Here is an 18,428-nt window from a genome sequence, read left to right as displayed (position 1 = left end):
GAGAAAGTGGGCATATAATCTCTAATTAATTACAATTTAAACAGATTATACATATAACAGAAAATGGGATCAGTTTAGTAATGATATTATGTATAATTCTAGGTCCCAAAACCACGCAGAGCACACATATATGTTTCATTTTCTTTGAGGATTTTAAGTGACGAGTCTTGTGTCACCCAAAAATTAAGCTTATCTAATACTATAGCTATAGGTAACATAGACAAAAAACACAGAAATATCTGATAGAAAACAATTTAACCTTCCGACTCCTGCTTTGGATTCTACTGCTTCATTTAGGAATAATTTAAAACAACTATTAATGTCCTAATTCTTGTATCTTTCTTCTTTATTATAGCTACTAGTATATTTGTCGTTCTCCGAATTCATAAATTTTGTGCTGTCATGTTTTGTTTTTCTTCGCTTTGTATCATATTTTTTTAACAATGAAACTTTTTGTAGATACATCCAATGTGTTTATTTTTTATATTTTTTTATAGATTCTGTTTTGTTTCCCAAATAAATAAAATATTCTTGTAAAAAACTAACCTGCTCCAATCTAAGTATATTATTAAATTCCTCTCCGACGGCCAACTTGTAATGCTTCATCATTGCTAGCAAATCGCGAGCCTCTTGGAGAATCCTGTCGCATAATTAAAATATCTGTTACTAACACATTAGCTAATCTGTACGTACAGTTTCTGTATTAATTAAACAGAAAGGCTAAACAAGAGTATGAAAAATTATGATATTTAAGATTAAGTTTTGAAAAACTCATCTTTGAAAATAATCAAGAATTTTGAAGTTTTCTTTTGGCGCGTTAGGGAAAAATGATGAGAGTAAATTTAGACGATGCGCGCGCACACCGTCACAAAAAACCGACACGCTGAACTAGCTAGCTATAGTCAATATTTTAGATTTTTCTATTGTTAGTGTAGTTTTTTCTACAAACGTAGAATATGTTTTTTTTAAAGGTTTTTCTTCTTACGCCAAAGACGTATAACTTCTAACACGTGTACATAAGTACATACACATTTTTTTCTTTATTCATACTAACACATATGACTCTTTGGATAGCCGTTATTTACCAATTTAAAGTTCTTGCAAGCGAAACTGCAGTGAGCCTGTTTCTTTAACAGCATAGTTTTTAATCGATACATTAAACTTATGTAAACACTTACCTATTACAATTCAGGGCAACTTCGTCATAATACAGCACTTGATTGAGCGCTGTGTGCAAAGTTGACACCAGTAATGGCGGCGCAAGCTTTGACACGTCATTATCGTTTGACTCCTATTAAATGTATAAATACAATTTTAAATATTAGTCATCACAGATTTCAGTAAAAATTATAACATATGGCGAGTATAGAACAGTATTTCAATTATTCAAGGGATATAAGTTTTATAACTTTTTAAGACAATTTCTTTCAAGAGACTAAAGGTCGATTCACACATATCAGTGAACCCACAGTTCCGGCACAGTACCGTTACAGTTCCGTATCCGTGCTACAGTGGTGCGTCAGTGCTTCAATTCACACATATCAGTACAGATCTCTGCGGGTCTTCGTGCACGACGTTCCCTTCAGACTAGCGTTGACGTCGATTGTTTTGATGGCACTCTTCAATAACACAGAATTAGCTATGATAGACGAAGAAGAAGATAATCGAGGAAAAAAAAGAAAATGGGTACATGAAGCATGGAAGTTAAGAGAATCAGAAGGAGAATTCGTGACATTATACAAAGAATTAATTAAAGACGAAAGAAAGTATTTTGAATATTTTAAAATGTCGGAAAGCTGTTTTAATATTCTCGAATATAATATATTCGATGCAGCGGCGTCAGTGATCCGTGATAAAATATCGTTGTCGCCGATCACGTCCGTGATGGCCGGTGCCGGCACTGACACTGACGGTACTGAGACGACACTGACACTGACAAGTGTGAATACATCCATAGAGAATGTTTGAAAGAATAATTATCACTGATGCGGTACTGTGCCGGAACTGTGGGCTCACTGATATGTGTGAATCGACCTTTACTCTATCAAGTTGCATAATGTAATAGGATCACGTTAATATCCGTTCAAATGTTTTATTTAAACAAACCTTTAAAAAAAATCTGAACCAATTTGACTTAGGGTCCTTCAAGAAAAGAGCGTATCAATTCTTAAAAGGCCGGCAACGCATTTGCGAGCCTTCTGGCTATGTGGAATATCCATGGCCGTTTGCCTGTTTGCCTGGTGTCACATAAAAAACATTAAGTTGTGCTAAAATCGAATGATGCTATACTAACTTTTTGTGACTATATTTTATTCAATTTAAGTTTCTTTGCCAGTTTGTTTGTTACTTTAAAAACCAGAGTTAGTATTGGTCAATAAAAACCGATAATTGTACTATCCTTAAATTATTAAACGATAATATTATCACGTGACACAAGCTAGCTATTAAGTGACTACCAATACTGCTTTTTTTTTTAATCAACCCGATTTTAACAAAATTAATGCTTGCAATGGTATAAAAAACAAACCTGTGTATCGTCGCGCATGTCGGGGGGAAACAGCTTGTATTTAACAGTATGAGTGGCCCAAGACGATATCACCAGACTCGCCACTGTACGCTGAAGGGCACTGCCTCCACGGAGGTATACCACCATCACCTTGCAAAGATTACCATCAAAATAATTAACAAAACAGAAGAAGTCATTCGATCTAAAGGCAGCGATTGATCACCTATTTGCATATTAAGAAATATCACAAAACAGGCACTGAAACCTGGAACTAGATATTGTAACGACACTGTTTTAATAAAAAATAAAATCAGTGGCGCTACAACCTTTTAGGTCTGGGCCTCAATATTTGTCACATGATCATGGTCAATGGAATAGGCAAAATAAGCGATCAGCTTACTGTGCCTGACACACGCCATCGACTTCTTGGGTCTAAGGCAAGCCGTTTTCATCACGTTTTTTCCTTCACCGTTCCAGCGAATGTTAGTTAAATGCGCACATAGACAGAAAGTCCATTGGTGCACAGCCAGGGATCGAACCTACGACCTTCACTTCATAAATCATGGGCATAAGTAGGACTAGATGAATTATAAAGAAAGTCTCCACCACTCTTTCTAATCGGCAAGTATTTAATTTAGGAAAATTTAACTTGTCATTTGTAATTGAATATTTAAAAAGGATCAAAAGGGGTTTTATCATATAATCGTTTAATTTAAATAAGTAGAATAGTTTTTATATAAAAACTCACCTTTGTATAACAATCTATAGGACTTTCATCTTCTACTTTATATTCTATGCCGGGGGCCGGCTGGACTAGATAACACGATAAATAACCTAAAAAACAAAATAAAATTTATTTACTGATAATATAGTCGTTGTGTAGCCGGTCCATGGCTATATTGCTGCTTTAATCTCAAGGGATTATGGATTTTACTAACAAAAGAATGATATGACTTAACATTTTTTTATTGCTTGGGAAAGTATTGCCCGATCTCTTGTTATCAAGGAAATTTGTTGTGTTTCGATGGAGGTATACACATATATGAAAATAAAACTAAAATAAAATTTAGAAACATATTTTTTACCATTAGCTTATACCAATAACCTATAATATAAATTTTATTTTTTTTCTAAACAAAAATACCTTTTTTGTTACTGTAAAGATTGTAGATATCAGATATAAAATACATATTGTAAGCTTTTAAAATAATTTTGTAGTAAAATTGTTTTATATATGAAATCATTTCGATTGAAATATTAATACATACATACCTAAGACTTTGGCAGCAAGTACCCTAGCGCGTGTTACATTGCGCTCGCGCAACGCACCCGGTTGCGTCTCAGTACCGCCTAACAACCATTTCTGAGACGGACGAGTATCGTTGCTTTCTTCACACTCGCCTAGGGATGACTGAGAGGTAGTACGGGGTCGACGCTCCTGAAAAAAATGCTGTTTTGTAAATTCACAGACATATTTGAAAATATATTTTACAAGGTAACTAATCGGGTTCCTACGCCATGTTGTGCGTTGTGTTGCTCTTGTATTTATTTATTTTTTTAATTATATTAAGTTGTCAAGTTCTATTACGATGCAATTTAATTCCGATATATATTTGACAATAATACACTTTATTTACAGCACAATAACAAAAAACAGGATGTAAATGGGCGGTCGGACTGCTAAAAGCAGTTTCTGGAAGAAATACCTGGATACCGCTTCTTTTATATAATTCAACTAGCAGACTCAGTCAAGCGTTGCTGTGGCTAAGGTTTTTGTAATATTATAGTAAACTATTCAAGGGAAACGGTAGTAAAACACCAGTCATGGGGACCACTATGCTTTTTTGGTGGTTATGCCATTAAATTGTAGATTATGAGAAACTTTGGTACTATTAACACAGCGCCATCTGTTAGAATTGTGACTGTCAAATAATTAACAAACAATTTGCAATTTAATAATATTATGATAGATAACAGAGGGTAGTCGTAACGTTTGCATCGAGTCCACAAAAAAAAATCAATTAAATATAGTTAATGGTAAAAATATACTATAAAAAGTAATAATTAAACAATATCAGCGGAATATCTATCCCTGGAAAAGATAGTTACTTTGTGGACAACGGAATAAATACAAAAAATCTACTTTTCAAAAGTGTTATTGTGTTGGTGACTAAAAAAAAAAACGTGAACAATAAAATATATGCAAGTGAAGTGAGAAAGAAAAATTTGCTTAACTTTCTACGTGGTTATTTTGTATCTACGACCGTGTTGCTTAAACATAATACCAAATAAAGTTCGAGGTAAATACGTAGAAATTACTGTAAAGAGCATTTATTGCAGTGACATTTGTACTGTCACATTATTGAAGGAGCATTTGTTACTGTGCAATTTCGGAATTCTTTATATTTCCTATACTATAATTTTTTAACAACACAAAATGGATGTTCAATTTCAACTTTTATTTGACAAAGTGAAAAATGAAATGCAAAAACAAACCACGGAGCTACAAACTTCTATAACTAACAAAATAATGGAGAGAATGGATGAAAAGTTACAACCTATCATAGCAGAAAATAAAATCCTAAAAACAAAATTAGAAAACGTCGAGAAAGACCTGGAAACCTTAAAAAGAGCTAAGAAACAAAATAATTTAATAGTTTTTGGTATAAAAGAGGACGAAAACTCTAACCTAGAACTACTACAAAAAGTGAAAAAAGTTCTTAAAACCGACTTAAGCATAAATATTGAAGATCACGATGTGAATAACATCTATCGCATTGGAAAAGCAGGTGATAAGTCAAGACCTACCTTGGTATCTTTCGTGAATGAATGGAAAAAGAACGAAATAATGAAAATGAAGAAAAATCTTAAAGATGTATACATTTCAGAAGATTATACTAAGGAAGTGCTGGAGAAAAGGAAAACACTGCAGCCACAACTTATAGAGGAGAGAAAGAAAGGAAATATCGCATACTTAAAATTCGATAAAATAATAATAAAAGGAAAAAGCAATACAAGCAATGGAAAACGGAGAAGAGAAACATCAACATCACCAGAAAATAATAATCAACCAAGGAAACAACAAACCTTCATGCCATCGAACGCCAACAGATTAAATGCTTTTGATTTAATGCGAACTAGAAGCAATTCCCTCCCCTCAAACTCATTAGATAATAAGCAATAACAATTGAATATCGGTAAACGGAAAACACGACATACCTATAATATAAACAACACAAGTACAAAACACCACGCTCCCCCAAGCCGACTGGTCATCGTGGGGGAAAATGACCACGACCCTCTAAAGGTTAAAAATAACGTCAACGTCAATACTCACACTAAAAAGAAAACGAATGATATTCAAATAGCAACCATCAACTGTCGATCTCTTAGAACACCCGAAAAACTTGAAGAACTTGAACTAGCTATACAAGAAATAAAATGGGATATTATAGGGATCAGCGAAATGAGAAGATTTGGAGAACATGTAGAAGACCATGGAAAGTATATATTATATCATAAAGGAGAGACGCCGGGTATGTATGGAATAGGATTCATGATTAAAAGACATCTTATAAACAAAATAGAAGAAATAAGGGGAATAACTGAACGTATCGCAATTCTCAACATTAAACTTAATATAGAAAAAGAAGAAGATTGGTCCATTATCCAGGCGTATTCACCGACGGAATCTATCAAAAAGGAAGACATAACAAAAATCGAGAAATTTTACGAAGACCTCCAAAATACAATTGAAACTGCATATAAAAACGTCATAATAATGGGAGATTTTAATGGCCAAATCGGTACACAAAATATCGGAGAAGAACTTAGTATAGGAAGCTACGGGTTTGGAACTAGAAGCAAAAATGGAACAAGGTTAGTCAATTTTTCATTACAAAACAGACTAAGTATCCTAAATAGCTTTTATAAAAAGAAATTAAGAAATAAATGGACATGGATCTCACCGAACGGCCTTTATAAGAACGAAATCGACTTTATTATGACTAACAATAGAAAAATATTCAAAGATGTGTCGGTCATACATAACTTAAATTTTAATACAGACCATAGAATGGTTCGAGCTACACTGACAGGGATACGCCCTAAGAAAACAAGACGATTTCATAATAAATACGCAGTTATTCAATACAAAGGCGAACCAGAAGTCCTACTTAATAATTTACAAATATCAATGGACAGTAAAGAAGGCGTATCAATACAAGAAAAATACAACAAACTACTAAACCAACTAAAAACTATACCTGGAAAAGTAAACACAAACAGCAAGAAGAAAGTCTCACTCAAAAGTAAACAACTACTACTGAAACGTAAGGAACTACTACAAGAAAAGAAAACTAAAGACAACCGTCGAAAAATCGCAGAAATAAGCAAAAGTATAAGCAAAGAACTACGGAACGAAAGAAAAACGAAACGATCTAATACTATGAAGAATTATATAGAAAAAACCGGAGGAATAAAAAAGGCACTGAAAGAACTAAATCGAAAAAAGGATTGGATACTAAATATAAAAAAGAAGGATGGTAAAATTACAGAGAAGAGACCCGAGATACTAAAAGCTGCTACAGAATTTTATCGAAATTTATATCATAGTCAAAAGTTGGGACAAGTGGTAAGAGAATATGATGCATATACCGATGAAGAGGAAATACCTGAAATACTAAACGAAGAAACCATAAAAGCAATTAGTACACAAAAGAATGATAAAGCTCCAGGATCAGACCTCATAACAAATGAAATACTGAAAATTACATCACCAGTAATTGGTCCAATGCTTACAAATATATTTAACGAAATTATTAAAACGGAAAATATTCCAGAGGATTGGACTAAATCTACAATTATATTACTACACAAAAAAGGTGACAAAGGAGATATATCAAATTACAGGCCCATAAGCTTAATGTCTAATATTTATAAGGTATTTTCTAAAATTATACTATTGAGGATTACAAATATTCTTGAAGAGAACCAGCCCAAAGAACAAGCTGGATTCCGTCGAAATTTTTCAACCATAGATCATATACACACCCTTAGACAAATATTACAAAAATATAAAGAATACAACAAAAGCTACTACCTAGGGTTTGTCGATTTCAATAAAGCATTCGACACACTAGAACACGGATATATCTGGGATGCACTAAAAATACAGGGTGTACAAACAAAATACATACGATTACTTCGTAATGTATACACCAAGAGTACTGCGCAAGTTAAGTTACAAACTATAGGCGAAGAATTCCCTATCATGAGAGGTGTACGCCAAGGAGACCCTATCTCACCCAAATTATTTTCTGCCGTTTTGGAAATAATATTTAGGAACCTAGACTGGACAAATGAGGGACTAAACATAAACGGTGAAAACTTGAGCCACCTACGCTTTGCAGACGACTTAATAATATTCTCGGAAAATTCAAGATCACTAGAAATGATGCTGCAACAACTAGCAGATGTAAGTGACAAAGCTGGACTATCGATGAATTTAAATAAAACAAAAATCATGACAAACTCATCACAAACAGACACGATAAAAGTAAACAATGAGCAAATAGAGTACGTACAGGAATATGTATACTTAGGACAGCTAATATCTACTGAAGGCTGCATGGAAAAAGAGATTGAAAGAAGAGTTACCAATACTTGGAAAAGATATTGGTCACTCAGTGAAGTGATGAAGAACAAAGATATGCCTAGGAAAGAAAAGAGGAAGGTATTTAATATGTGCATTCTACCATGTTTACTATACGGGTGTCAAACTTGGGCATTGACAGAACATCTAGCAAATAAAATTAAAGTTTGTCAAAACAGCATAGAAAGAAGTACATTAGGTGTCAAAAGAAAAGACCGAGAAAAATTAATAGACATCAAAAGTAAAACCAAGTTTAAGAATGCATACACAACATACAAACAGCTGAAATGGAGGTGGACAGGGCATATGATGAGAGAAAAGCAAGAAAAATGGACAAAACTTATCACAGAATGGTACCCTTTAGACGGAAAGAGACATAGAGGAAGACAGGCTAAGAGATGGGAGGATGACGTTCAGAAAATAGCGGGTTCAACATGGACTCGCACCGCAAAAATGAGAAAAGACTGGAGAGCTTTAGAGGAGGCCTTTGTCGGAAGACAAGTTGTATCCGAACTACCGTTTGCCGATAGTCAATAAATATAAAATTTTTTAGTATATTAGTTAAACTCTAGTTAATAGTCAAAATGTGTTTTTTAGATAGTAGTCATAAGTAATTTTAGGCACACGAAACTACTTTGTGTAAAACTTGTTAACAACAATAAAGGCTTTTTATTTTATTTATATATTTATAATATTGCGGGTATAAATTGAGATGTAAGCTATCCTATCTTTTAAGTTAGATCAAACTGCACACCGTGTGCAAATTTGATTGAAATCGGTTTAGTAGTTTAGGAGTCCATAGCGGACAAACAACGTGACGCTTAATTATATATATTAAGATTAAAACTCAATACAAAACAAATATTTTCTTATATCTCGACGAATAAAATTTGCCAAAGACTTTATATATTCGAGATTTTATATAACTGAACTATAAACAAGGACATATAAGAAAACTTACCTTGGGAGGTGTATATAGGAGCAAATCTGGCTCTACGGGCAACTTAGCGGGCTGCATAGCGAGACACATCCAAGTGGCCAACATGGGACACGCAGCTACTAAGATTACACTCAAAGACGCGAATCTTAGCAAATTTTCCCACACCTGAAAGACGGAGATATCTATATTATACCGCTTCCGTGTCTTAGGATCCTAAAACCAGTCGAAGATACGGGACATCTATTTTTCATCCCCCTAAATGTTAAGGGTACCCCATTGATATACAAAAAACCCAAGATGCACACTCAACGTTAAAAAAACGTCCTCAAAAAATGAGCGCAACATTCTAAATTGTGCGCTGAGTGCGTTCAAATAGTCTCGCGTCTAATAAGTGGAGTCGATGTTATTTATTTGTGTTTTTTTTTATAAATAAATTTATGTACTTTTGAACTTTTTTGTGTGTAGTTTTTGACAAATATATTTACGCTATATAAAGTGTAGGTCAGGAGGTAGCCAATTTAACATTATTATTTAATTTAAAGAAAAAACTTTTTAACCGGATTAAAGTTATGTATTATTATAAATTTTCAACTATTTAACATCCAACACCTTTTGTCTTTAGTCACCGTGACCACGCACGCTGTAAAGCACCCGAAAAGTCGGATAAATTTAAAATATGTTAAATAGTTGTAAATAAAAAAGTCATGTTCGACTCCACTCAATACCTTGTCCTACCAAACCTACGTAAAATTTTATTGCTTTAAGTACGTATACACTGCGTTGTAATAACAACTTTAAGCAATTCGCGTAAGGTTGATTTTGCAATAATATATGCTTGTAACATATACTGTTATAGACATACTGTTATAGAAAGGGACAGAAATAGTGTTTCGGGACACTTTCGAGCGTTACTTTTATTCGAGACTGTGCATCTTGGGTTTTTTGTATATCAATGGGGTACCCCTAAATTTTTGTATGTATGATAACGCATACAAAAATACATACAACCCTTAATTCTCACCCCTCTACTTTCCCCCTTTATTTTTTAGTATAGTAGATAGTTTAATAATTAATTGAACTAAAAAATGTTTCCTATAAATAATATACATGGCAAAATAACGTTTATATATAAAACTAACCTGTAAAGCAATCTCTTGAATTTCATGGACATGCTCGAAGAGTACCCGCTGGTAAATGTGCCTCATAGTAGCTTGAAGCAATTCCGGTGTCCACGCCAGCCATTCACTTTCTTCAGCACTTTCACGCACTTCACTATGACCGTTTGTGATGACTAGAGGTTTGGTTAAAGTTCTGAGAGTTTGAAGTGTCGCTTTACGAACTGAACTCGTGGAATGGTCGAGGTATGGCCATAGACGTGGAAGGACGTCTGCGAGGTCAATAGGGCTGAAAACACCAATAAAATTACTTGTAAGTTATTTGTGCAGTTCATAAAGCACATATTTTAAAACTATTGCATAGATTTTATCGCGGGCTTGGACAGCGGCGACCAATCAAGAAATTCAGTAACGAAAATAAACCTAACACACGATGACGTTATATAGGTGCGGCCAATACGCGCTAGAGCGGGACAGAACGCATACTCCGTCTCACATCGGTCGGGCGTGGTCGTTGATCGTGATCTTGGGGAGTAAAACTGTAAATAGCTTTCACAATTTTTTTTTTAGACAATTCACACCAATTGACCTAGTCCCATGCTAAGCTGGTGAAGTTGTGTTATGGGTACTAGGCAACGGATATACATACATATTATAGATAGATACATGTAAATACATATTTAAACACCCAAGACCTAAGCACAACACCAAATGCTCATCACATCGATGTTCGTCTCAGCCGGGGATCGAACCCGGGACCCATGGATTCGCAGTCAGAGGTACTAACCACTACACCAACATCAATTTAACGGGAGAACGGCCCTCTGACACAATAATATCAGTTTAATTTTATTGTTCGTTCGTTAAATTCTTTTTAGAAGCGTATCATACTACTTATTTATTTATTGAAAACTTCGTTCCTTTACAAGAGCAAGTTTTAGAGTAATGAGAGCAAAGGGCAACGGGCGGTCTTATCACTTTGCAGGCAAGGAAAAATTAAATATAGTAATCGCACAATAACTTATATATACAATTCTCATATCTCAGGCGGTCAAGATGAACTGGCAATAAAGACTCCGACAATCTTTTAAATTACTAAAGTATTTTTGAAGTTATACTTCTTTAGGCGCGTTATGAAAAATTGATGAGAGTGAAATTTTACGATGTGCGCGCACCGTGACACAAAATTAACAGAATGAAGTTAGTGGCGCATGTTGGCACGCACGCCGCCACTGTTCACTGTGTATTTATAATATTTATCCACATGCTTTGAGTTTCTACATTTAAAATACGTGTTTTCATTTTGTTTTCATTATACAAGTGCGAATTTTATATGTGCGTCTGAATATTAATCAGAAGTGATTTAAATTGAATATTTAAATCAATACTATTTAATATTAGAAAATAATAATAAATATAATAGTATTAATAAATTTATTTATTTAATTTTTCAAATGTTTCGAATTTTATTGACTATAATGACTCCTTTTCCAGTCTTTGATTATTTAATTGTAATTAATTATTTGCATGCAATCAAAAACTATTTTTAATAATTCCAAAGAAGTATAACTGTGTTATACTTCTGTGTTTGTCAGAATTTTTAAGCTAATAATTTAGACTATGAACTCGTGTCAATATTATTGAGGCAAAATTATTGGAATATAGTCTGACGATACTAAGGAAACTTACTGTAAAAGGATAGCAGCTGTTGGCAAGGCCATCAATGCAGCCAGCAGCGCCATATAACAGTTAGCCGGCGACGCCAGATCATCCTGCTCATGCAGCAGCTGCCACAGTCGTGCTGCCAATCTCGGAACTCCGTCAGGCCGACTTCGGGCCAACGCGTGAGCCGCTGGAACAAGAGCGCCCGCCGCCACAGCTGACACATCTTCAGCTGGATCATCCAGACCAGCTATCAAGTGTTCTAGGGCTCCGCTATCTACAGCCACTTCCTGTAATTGCCAGAACCATGATTTTGATGTGATTACTGAATCACGGTAATTTTTAAAGAATCTTTACGATTTTTTTACATAATAATAATGGTAATGAAATTCTTTTTGCTTCAGACGAATACAAATGAATACTTAATTACAGCGTGTTTAATTACTTTGTCTGATTACGATTATTAAAACAGAGTTATGTTAATAATTTCATTAAAAATTGATTTAAGTTAATAAATTTATAAAATCCTACTAAATGGGGAAAATGATTAAATCTAAAGATCTCGCCTCACTTATAAAAGAGCTCGCTTTATGGCCATAAAACAGCCAAAATAGCTAAAACAAATATAACATAATAATAACTATACTGACAACTTCATTAGCCTGGAAAACAACATATCTATGCCTCAACAGCATTAAATAAACAAAGATCGCTACATAACTTGGTCAGATTAAGCAAGGAAAAGTTCGCACGCGTACTTTTAGTGGGGGAAATTCCTGCGCGTGCGCACGTGCACGCATAAAATTATTTACCTGTCTAGCAGCTAACAAGTATTTGAAAGCCAATAAGGCCCCGTGCCTCGCCTCCCATTGCTTCTGCGAGGCTAGGGCTGCCACTCTCTCCGCAACTGCCTTCACACGAGGCGCACGCATCTGAGCGAGTGTCACCCCTAGCGTTTGCGCGCATGTTTCTCGTACTGGGGCTACCACCTACAAAACAATTGTATAATTAAAATAACTACGACAGGTACTGTTTTTTTTAATATATAATAAAACAAAATCCAGAACTGTTACCCACAAATCGAAGCAAATGTTAAAAACTTAAATACAGTGTTTGAAACTATTATGATTTCTTGAGACTCTTTCTTACTATAATTATAAAAATAGCTTTGGTATGTACCTATAATAGAAAATTTAATATAAGGAAACTACCTGATCGGAGACAAAATCCCCAAATCGATCCAAAGCCAGCACGCAGAGGAGACGCAACGCCATGTCCTCTAACCATTCATGATGCCATTCTTCTAACTGCAAAAATAATATTTTTCCTTTTTTATTCTGTATTTAACTCGTTTAAACAAAAACCAACTCTGCCTTTCATATCTTAAGCAAGTTAGTTTTTAATATTTATTTAATTGAATTCTAAACATTTTTATGAAACATATTATTGTGTGCACGATGTGGGATGGTCGAGTCGGAGTAGGGAATAGATTATAATTCCTTTATTTACCTTTGAAGTTATACAGTTTATGTAGTCAGTGAAGTGAAAGATATGATTTATAGTGAATCAAGTCATTATAGAAGTGTTTAATTTCCTACTGTAAGAACTAGATCAATTAGCTCTTTCACAAGTTACATTTAGCGCTAACTCTCAATTCCAAGTTTGACATCTTTTACATGCTTTGGAATGCGAGAGACGCATATTCTTTTTTTTTTATAGAACGGGGGGCAAACGGGCAGGAACTTCACCTGATGTTAAGTGATACCGCCCCGCCCATGGACACTCTCAATGCCAGAGGGCTCGCGAGTGCGTTGCCGAAAATTGCATTGCACACTTCGTTTCATTTTAAAGATTATCTCTTAACTTAATTAATTTCTCAGTTAGTCTAGACAAACATATGTTCTACTATATGTTATACTGATGTTCGGTTTGAGAAAATGACCAGGTTGTGGGTATTCATTCGCGTTAATATACGTTAAAAAGTAAAAAAATACTATATTACTTGCTTATAACGTAAATATAATGAATTGACCTGCTTTATGTAATAAATCTTTATATACCTGTTCGGGCGTCTCAGGTATACGCGAGCGAGCGGCGTACGCGGATGCAGCTAGGGGTGCCTTTAAGAGCTCCCTTAGAGCGGATGCTGCCCCATGGCGGGCTTCCCACGCCCCACTGAACAGTTGGGTCTGCAATGCCCCACACCAGCCCTCCAGGGGCCAGCGCGTACAGTCACCCCACCCACCGCCACGCTCGGGGACACCGGCGCCACTGTCAACTGAATACAGTTCCAAGTTAATTTAGCGAATTGTTAAAAAAAACTAACATTTTCCATCACAGTTTTGACATAACTTTATAGTTATGCTCATATATGGAATCACATATTATGTCATACAGTTGTGACTTGTGGCACTGAGCATTGGCCTCTTGTTTATATTTTAATAGGTAATAGATATTAGAAGCGATAACTATGAACTTATAGATTTTATAAATATTGGCGTTTTGTATGGGTGGAACAAAAAGTAGTTTTTTTTAAATAGTTTATATTTTATTAATCAAAGTATGCACCATTGCTATCTATGCAATTTTGCCATCTTATAGTTAGTTAATTGATCCCTTTACTAAAAAAACATTCGAACGGGAATCAATAAAATCTTTGACTTCGACTGCTCCATCAGAATTGAATTTTTTACCTTGCAAGAAGTTATCCAAATTTCGAAAAAAATGTTAATCTGTTGGAGCATGGTCCGGAGAGTACGGTGAATGTCTTAGACATTCTAATTGAAGCTCCTCTAATTTGGTAGCAGTCTGTTGTATAGTATGTGGTCTAGCGTTATCGTTAAGCAGCAGTAGTATTACTTATTGACATTTTTATTGTTCCAAAACTTTAGAGGGTAGACACTTACAGATATAATCCTCAACGGTGTCCAACTTGATCTTTTTCTTGTCTGGCTCCTCAGGGGGCAATGTCTCGTCCCTCTCACTGCAATCCCTTGACTTTTGCTTACTAAAAGCCGCACGCGCCTTGCGCTTGGCTACATTCATCTCTCGCGAACTTAACGGCTTCGTTGGAAGCACCTCCTGAATTGGTCTCTGTGGATAATATTGTTATATGTTCACTTATGATCACGAAAATATCGTAATTTATATGTCATAAAACTATTTGTAATATCATAGAAAATAAAACTAGTATTATCATTAACTCAGTTTTAGGGGGTACTGGGGGTACCCTCTAGATAACTATCATTCAATCTGGCCCTCCTTTCAGAAGATTGCGTTTTGGCACAAACGCACTCCAGATTAAGCATTCTGATGAAGGAGCTAGGTCTGGATATCCATATAGGCTCAAACTTTGAAATCAATTTTCCTTTAGTTTTTATAATTTATTAATTGATTTTTATTTTCTCTTCGTGTTTGTTACGTTTGCCTAGAAGTGCTTGTCTCATTAAATATTGTATATTATTTTTATTAAGTAGGAATGTATCAGTGTGCCGTGCGTTGGCAAGCTTTTGTAATAAATAAGTTCAAAGTGAATTCCTACTCTTAATAGGTAAGTGCAAAAATACTTTAAATATTATATTTCAAGTATTTACCCTCACGACATTAGTCTTATTTGGCTTCTCAATTTTGACTGGGCACAGGTCCTCGTTGGTGTAAACTGAAGTGAGATCGACACCCAAGGTCGCCGCCATATCTAGACCAAGGCGAGCATTCAACTGCTGACGTTGCTTTGCTAACCGCTCTTGCATTTCTGAAACAACAGTATAACCTTACCAGGGAGGCGTAAAATGTAATAAGGGAACTACTAATAACGAACTAACTTTTGACTGGTGAGTTTAATCTTATCTTTTTATCTTTTAAATAAAAGTAAAAAAACTCTACTAATACTAAAGGATGTTTAGTTACAAGAAAGTGCACTAGCAACACAATGATTCCCTGTGTCGTGGGCAGCTAGTCTCTTCGATTTGACATATTAACATTTAAAAAAAGTGCGTGCGTACAAAGTACACATGTCAGAAGTGAAACTTCTTTGGCAAACTAATTTTTAACTGTTGTTCATATTTATACAAATCTAAAACTTTACATTTCCGAATTCCGAGACTTAGAGGGAAGGAAAAAGGAAGATATGTTAGGAATTTAATTAATTTAATTGTCATTAAAATATTAAAAGTGTCGAAAATAAAAACAAATTATACATTTTTTTTTTAATTTATCGATGAACGATAATAAACACACGTGGGATTTTAATTTACAATCCGTCATTTGAGATTTCAATAAATTATTTTGCATAAAATACTAAAATTTCATAACTTTTCTATAAGGTAATTCACCCTTCTCACTCTCTCTCAATCGGTCTCAATCGCTATCTCCCTTTTCTTTGACAAAAAAGCTGCACATCTTCGTGACGCTAATATTATTATTGAGTTTCATCCGTAAAAGAAGGAAATCTTCGCCTAAAGACTTTAAACAACCCTACACGACTCTTAAACCACGTCAAAAATACTATTTCTAATTAATTTAACAAATAATAATTCAAATAACGGCATATTTACAGTCGCCCGGCGTCCACGCAATGCAGTTACGTAAACTAGATCAACTATGCAACACTTCTTAGAGAATGTCCGGGAATAAGATAGTAAATAAAGTTTACCAAAAGCCGACTGATCTTTTAATGCTACGAAACCTAGAATATTCACTTATAATACCACAAGAGCTTCAAAATTATCGGGTATTTCCCGATAGGTTTGTTGCAAACAATTAATATAGTCGTCATGACGACTATATTTGTTTGCAGGGATCCTTGAGGGAAATGCCCGATAATTTTGAAGCTCGTGTGGTATTTGGGGGATTATTTTTCCGACCCAAATGTCGGCCAATAGAATTGCACCATGAGACGAAATGTACAGTTAACAAATAAGAATTTCATAATGAATAAAACAACTACTTAATACTTTTCTTGAAGCAACGACCAGAGAAAATTTTCACAAAAAATTATCAGTATAATACCATGTAGGTTGTACCACGTGACGTCGAATGGTGCAATTCTATTGGCCGATATTTGGGTCGGAAAAATAATCATAGATATTTTTCACTTCAAACCATTTCGTTCCTATGATTAGCGCGTTTAACCATTCTATATAAGTAAAAATAAAATCAACGGTTTTAGGTTTGGGCCTCAGATTTCTGTATCTGTTTCATAAGCAATTGTCAATCTAATAGGCAAGTAGGTGACTTTTTAGGTCTACGGCAAGTCGGTTTCCTGATGATGTTTTCCATCACCATTCGAGCGAATGTTAAATGCGCAAATTGTAAGAAAGTCCATTGGTCCAGCCGGGGTTCAAACCTATGACCTCAGGGATGAGAGTCGCACGCTGAAGGTACTAAGCCAACACTGTTCAAGCTATATAAGTACAATTATATATATATATACGTATATATATTGTGTTACCAAATATATGGAATTTTTGCTAAATTTATTTCAAAGTCAAAAGTTTCATCAAAGCCATCCATCTTACTAAACACTTAGTTTATTATAAAAATTTAAAACAAATATATAGGTATTATTACTCATAATATTATAATGTGATGTGATGTATAAAATAACGTAATAAACATGCATTGTTATCATATCAGTTACACAATCTGAGAAATTTGCAGTTAATGATACAATAATCAGTTATTAAATCGTCAATTAATCAAACTAGCCCGCTAACTTTTATCATATATACAATACTTTTTTATCAAATCTAATTGAATTATAAAACCATTAAAATTCTAAAATCCATATTATATCAATAACATCATATATTTATCTATACTAATATTATACAGAGGAAAGATTTGTATGTAAGTATGTTTGTCGTTACAAACAATTGGCTCAAAAAGTACTGGACAGATTTTAGTAATTATTTCACCATTTGAATGCTACATTATCACTGATTAATACAGGCTATTGCAAATGAAAATAAGGATCCCTACTAAAAGTACTAAAATTACCAAGGTGTAAAAAAATGCCTATAAAATATCTGTCATCGCATGCGCTGCGAAAACGATTGATGATAGACCAAAAAAATGTTCCACAATATTAAAGATCATACAACATGTAAAAAAAATATTTAAAAAATAAATGTCTGAAATGTCATGAAAAATTGTTTATTTCATGTTTCCTACCAGACTCTTCAGACTCTTCTTTTTTGACGTAAGTCTATATTGTGTTACCTATAGGTAACACAATATACACTTATGAACAAATGATAATATATGTATAAATGATTATTATTCATATATGAATAAATGATTTTTGACTTTTGACTCGTAATCGTACATTGTTTCACATGCATAAAACTCAATATTTAGGCCTTGACTTGTTAAGGCTGTCGCGGAATATGCTTAAAAGGAGTATTAAGAATAATAATTTATGTTAGCTAGGCAAAAATAAAATAAATAATATTTAAAGGCCTTTGTGGAAGTACTGTACGAGAACCAAAGTCTCCGGTTCAACTTTTACAAACTTAACACAAGTAGTATAATTCAATGAAGCGGCAAGTTTTA

The 18,428-nt window shown here is 34.2% G+C and overlaps 1 protein-coding gene across 2 annotated transcripts in view; it reads right to left on the bottom strand.

The window, feature by feature from the left end:
• Positions 1-18,428, bottom strand: part of LOC125051281 (TATA-binding protein-associated factor 172) — a 46,933-nt gene that overhangs the window by 12,149 nt on the left and 16,356 nt on the right. For both annotated transcript variants that reach the window (XM_047651492.1, XM_047651491.1), the window contains exons 6-18: positions 15,470-15,627; positions 14,783-14,969; positions 13,937-14,154; positions 13,088-13,183; positions 12,689-12,865; positions 11,904-12,166; positions 10,239-10,503; positions 9,121-9,264; positions 3,779-3,944; positions 3,255-3,340; positions 2,528-2,656; positions 1,179-1,291; positions 547-640 (exon numbers count right to left, since the gene is read on the bottom strand). In XM_047651492.1, coding sequence (XP_047507448.1) covers positions 547-640; positions 1,179-1,291; positions 2,528-2,656; positions 3,255-3,340; positions 3,779-3,944; positions 9,121-9,264; positions 10,239-10,503; positions 11,904-12,166; positions 12,689-12,865; positions 13,088-13,183; positions 13,937-14,154; positions 14,783-14,969; positions 15,470-15,627 — 2,096 coding nt within the window. The remainder of the gene's footprint in view (positions 1-546; positions 641-1,178; positions 1,292-2,527; positions 2,657-3,254; positions 3,341-3,778; positions 3,945-9,120; positions 9,265-10,238; positions 10,504-11,903; positions 12,167-12,688; positions 12,866-13,087; positions 13,184-13,936; positions 14,155-14,782; positions 14,970-15,469; positions 15,628-18,428) is intronic.

This window comes from Pieris napi, chromosome 7 (assembly GCF_905475465.1).
Source record: "Pieris napi chromosome 7, ilPieNapi1.2, whole genome shotgun sequence".
Lineage (NCBI taxonomy): Eukaryota > Metazoa > Arthropoda > Insecta > Lepidoptera > Pieridae > Pieris > Pieris napi.
This window is presented reverse-complemented; position numbering and strand designations above follow the sequence as displayed.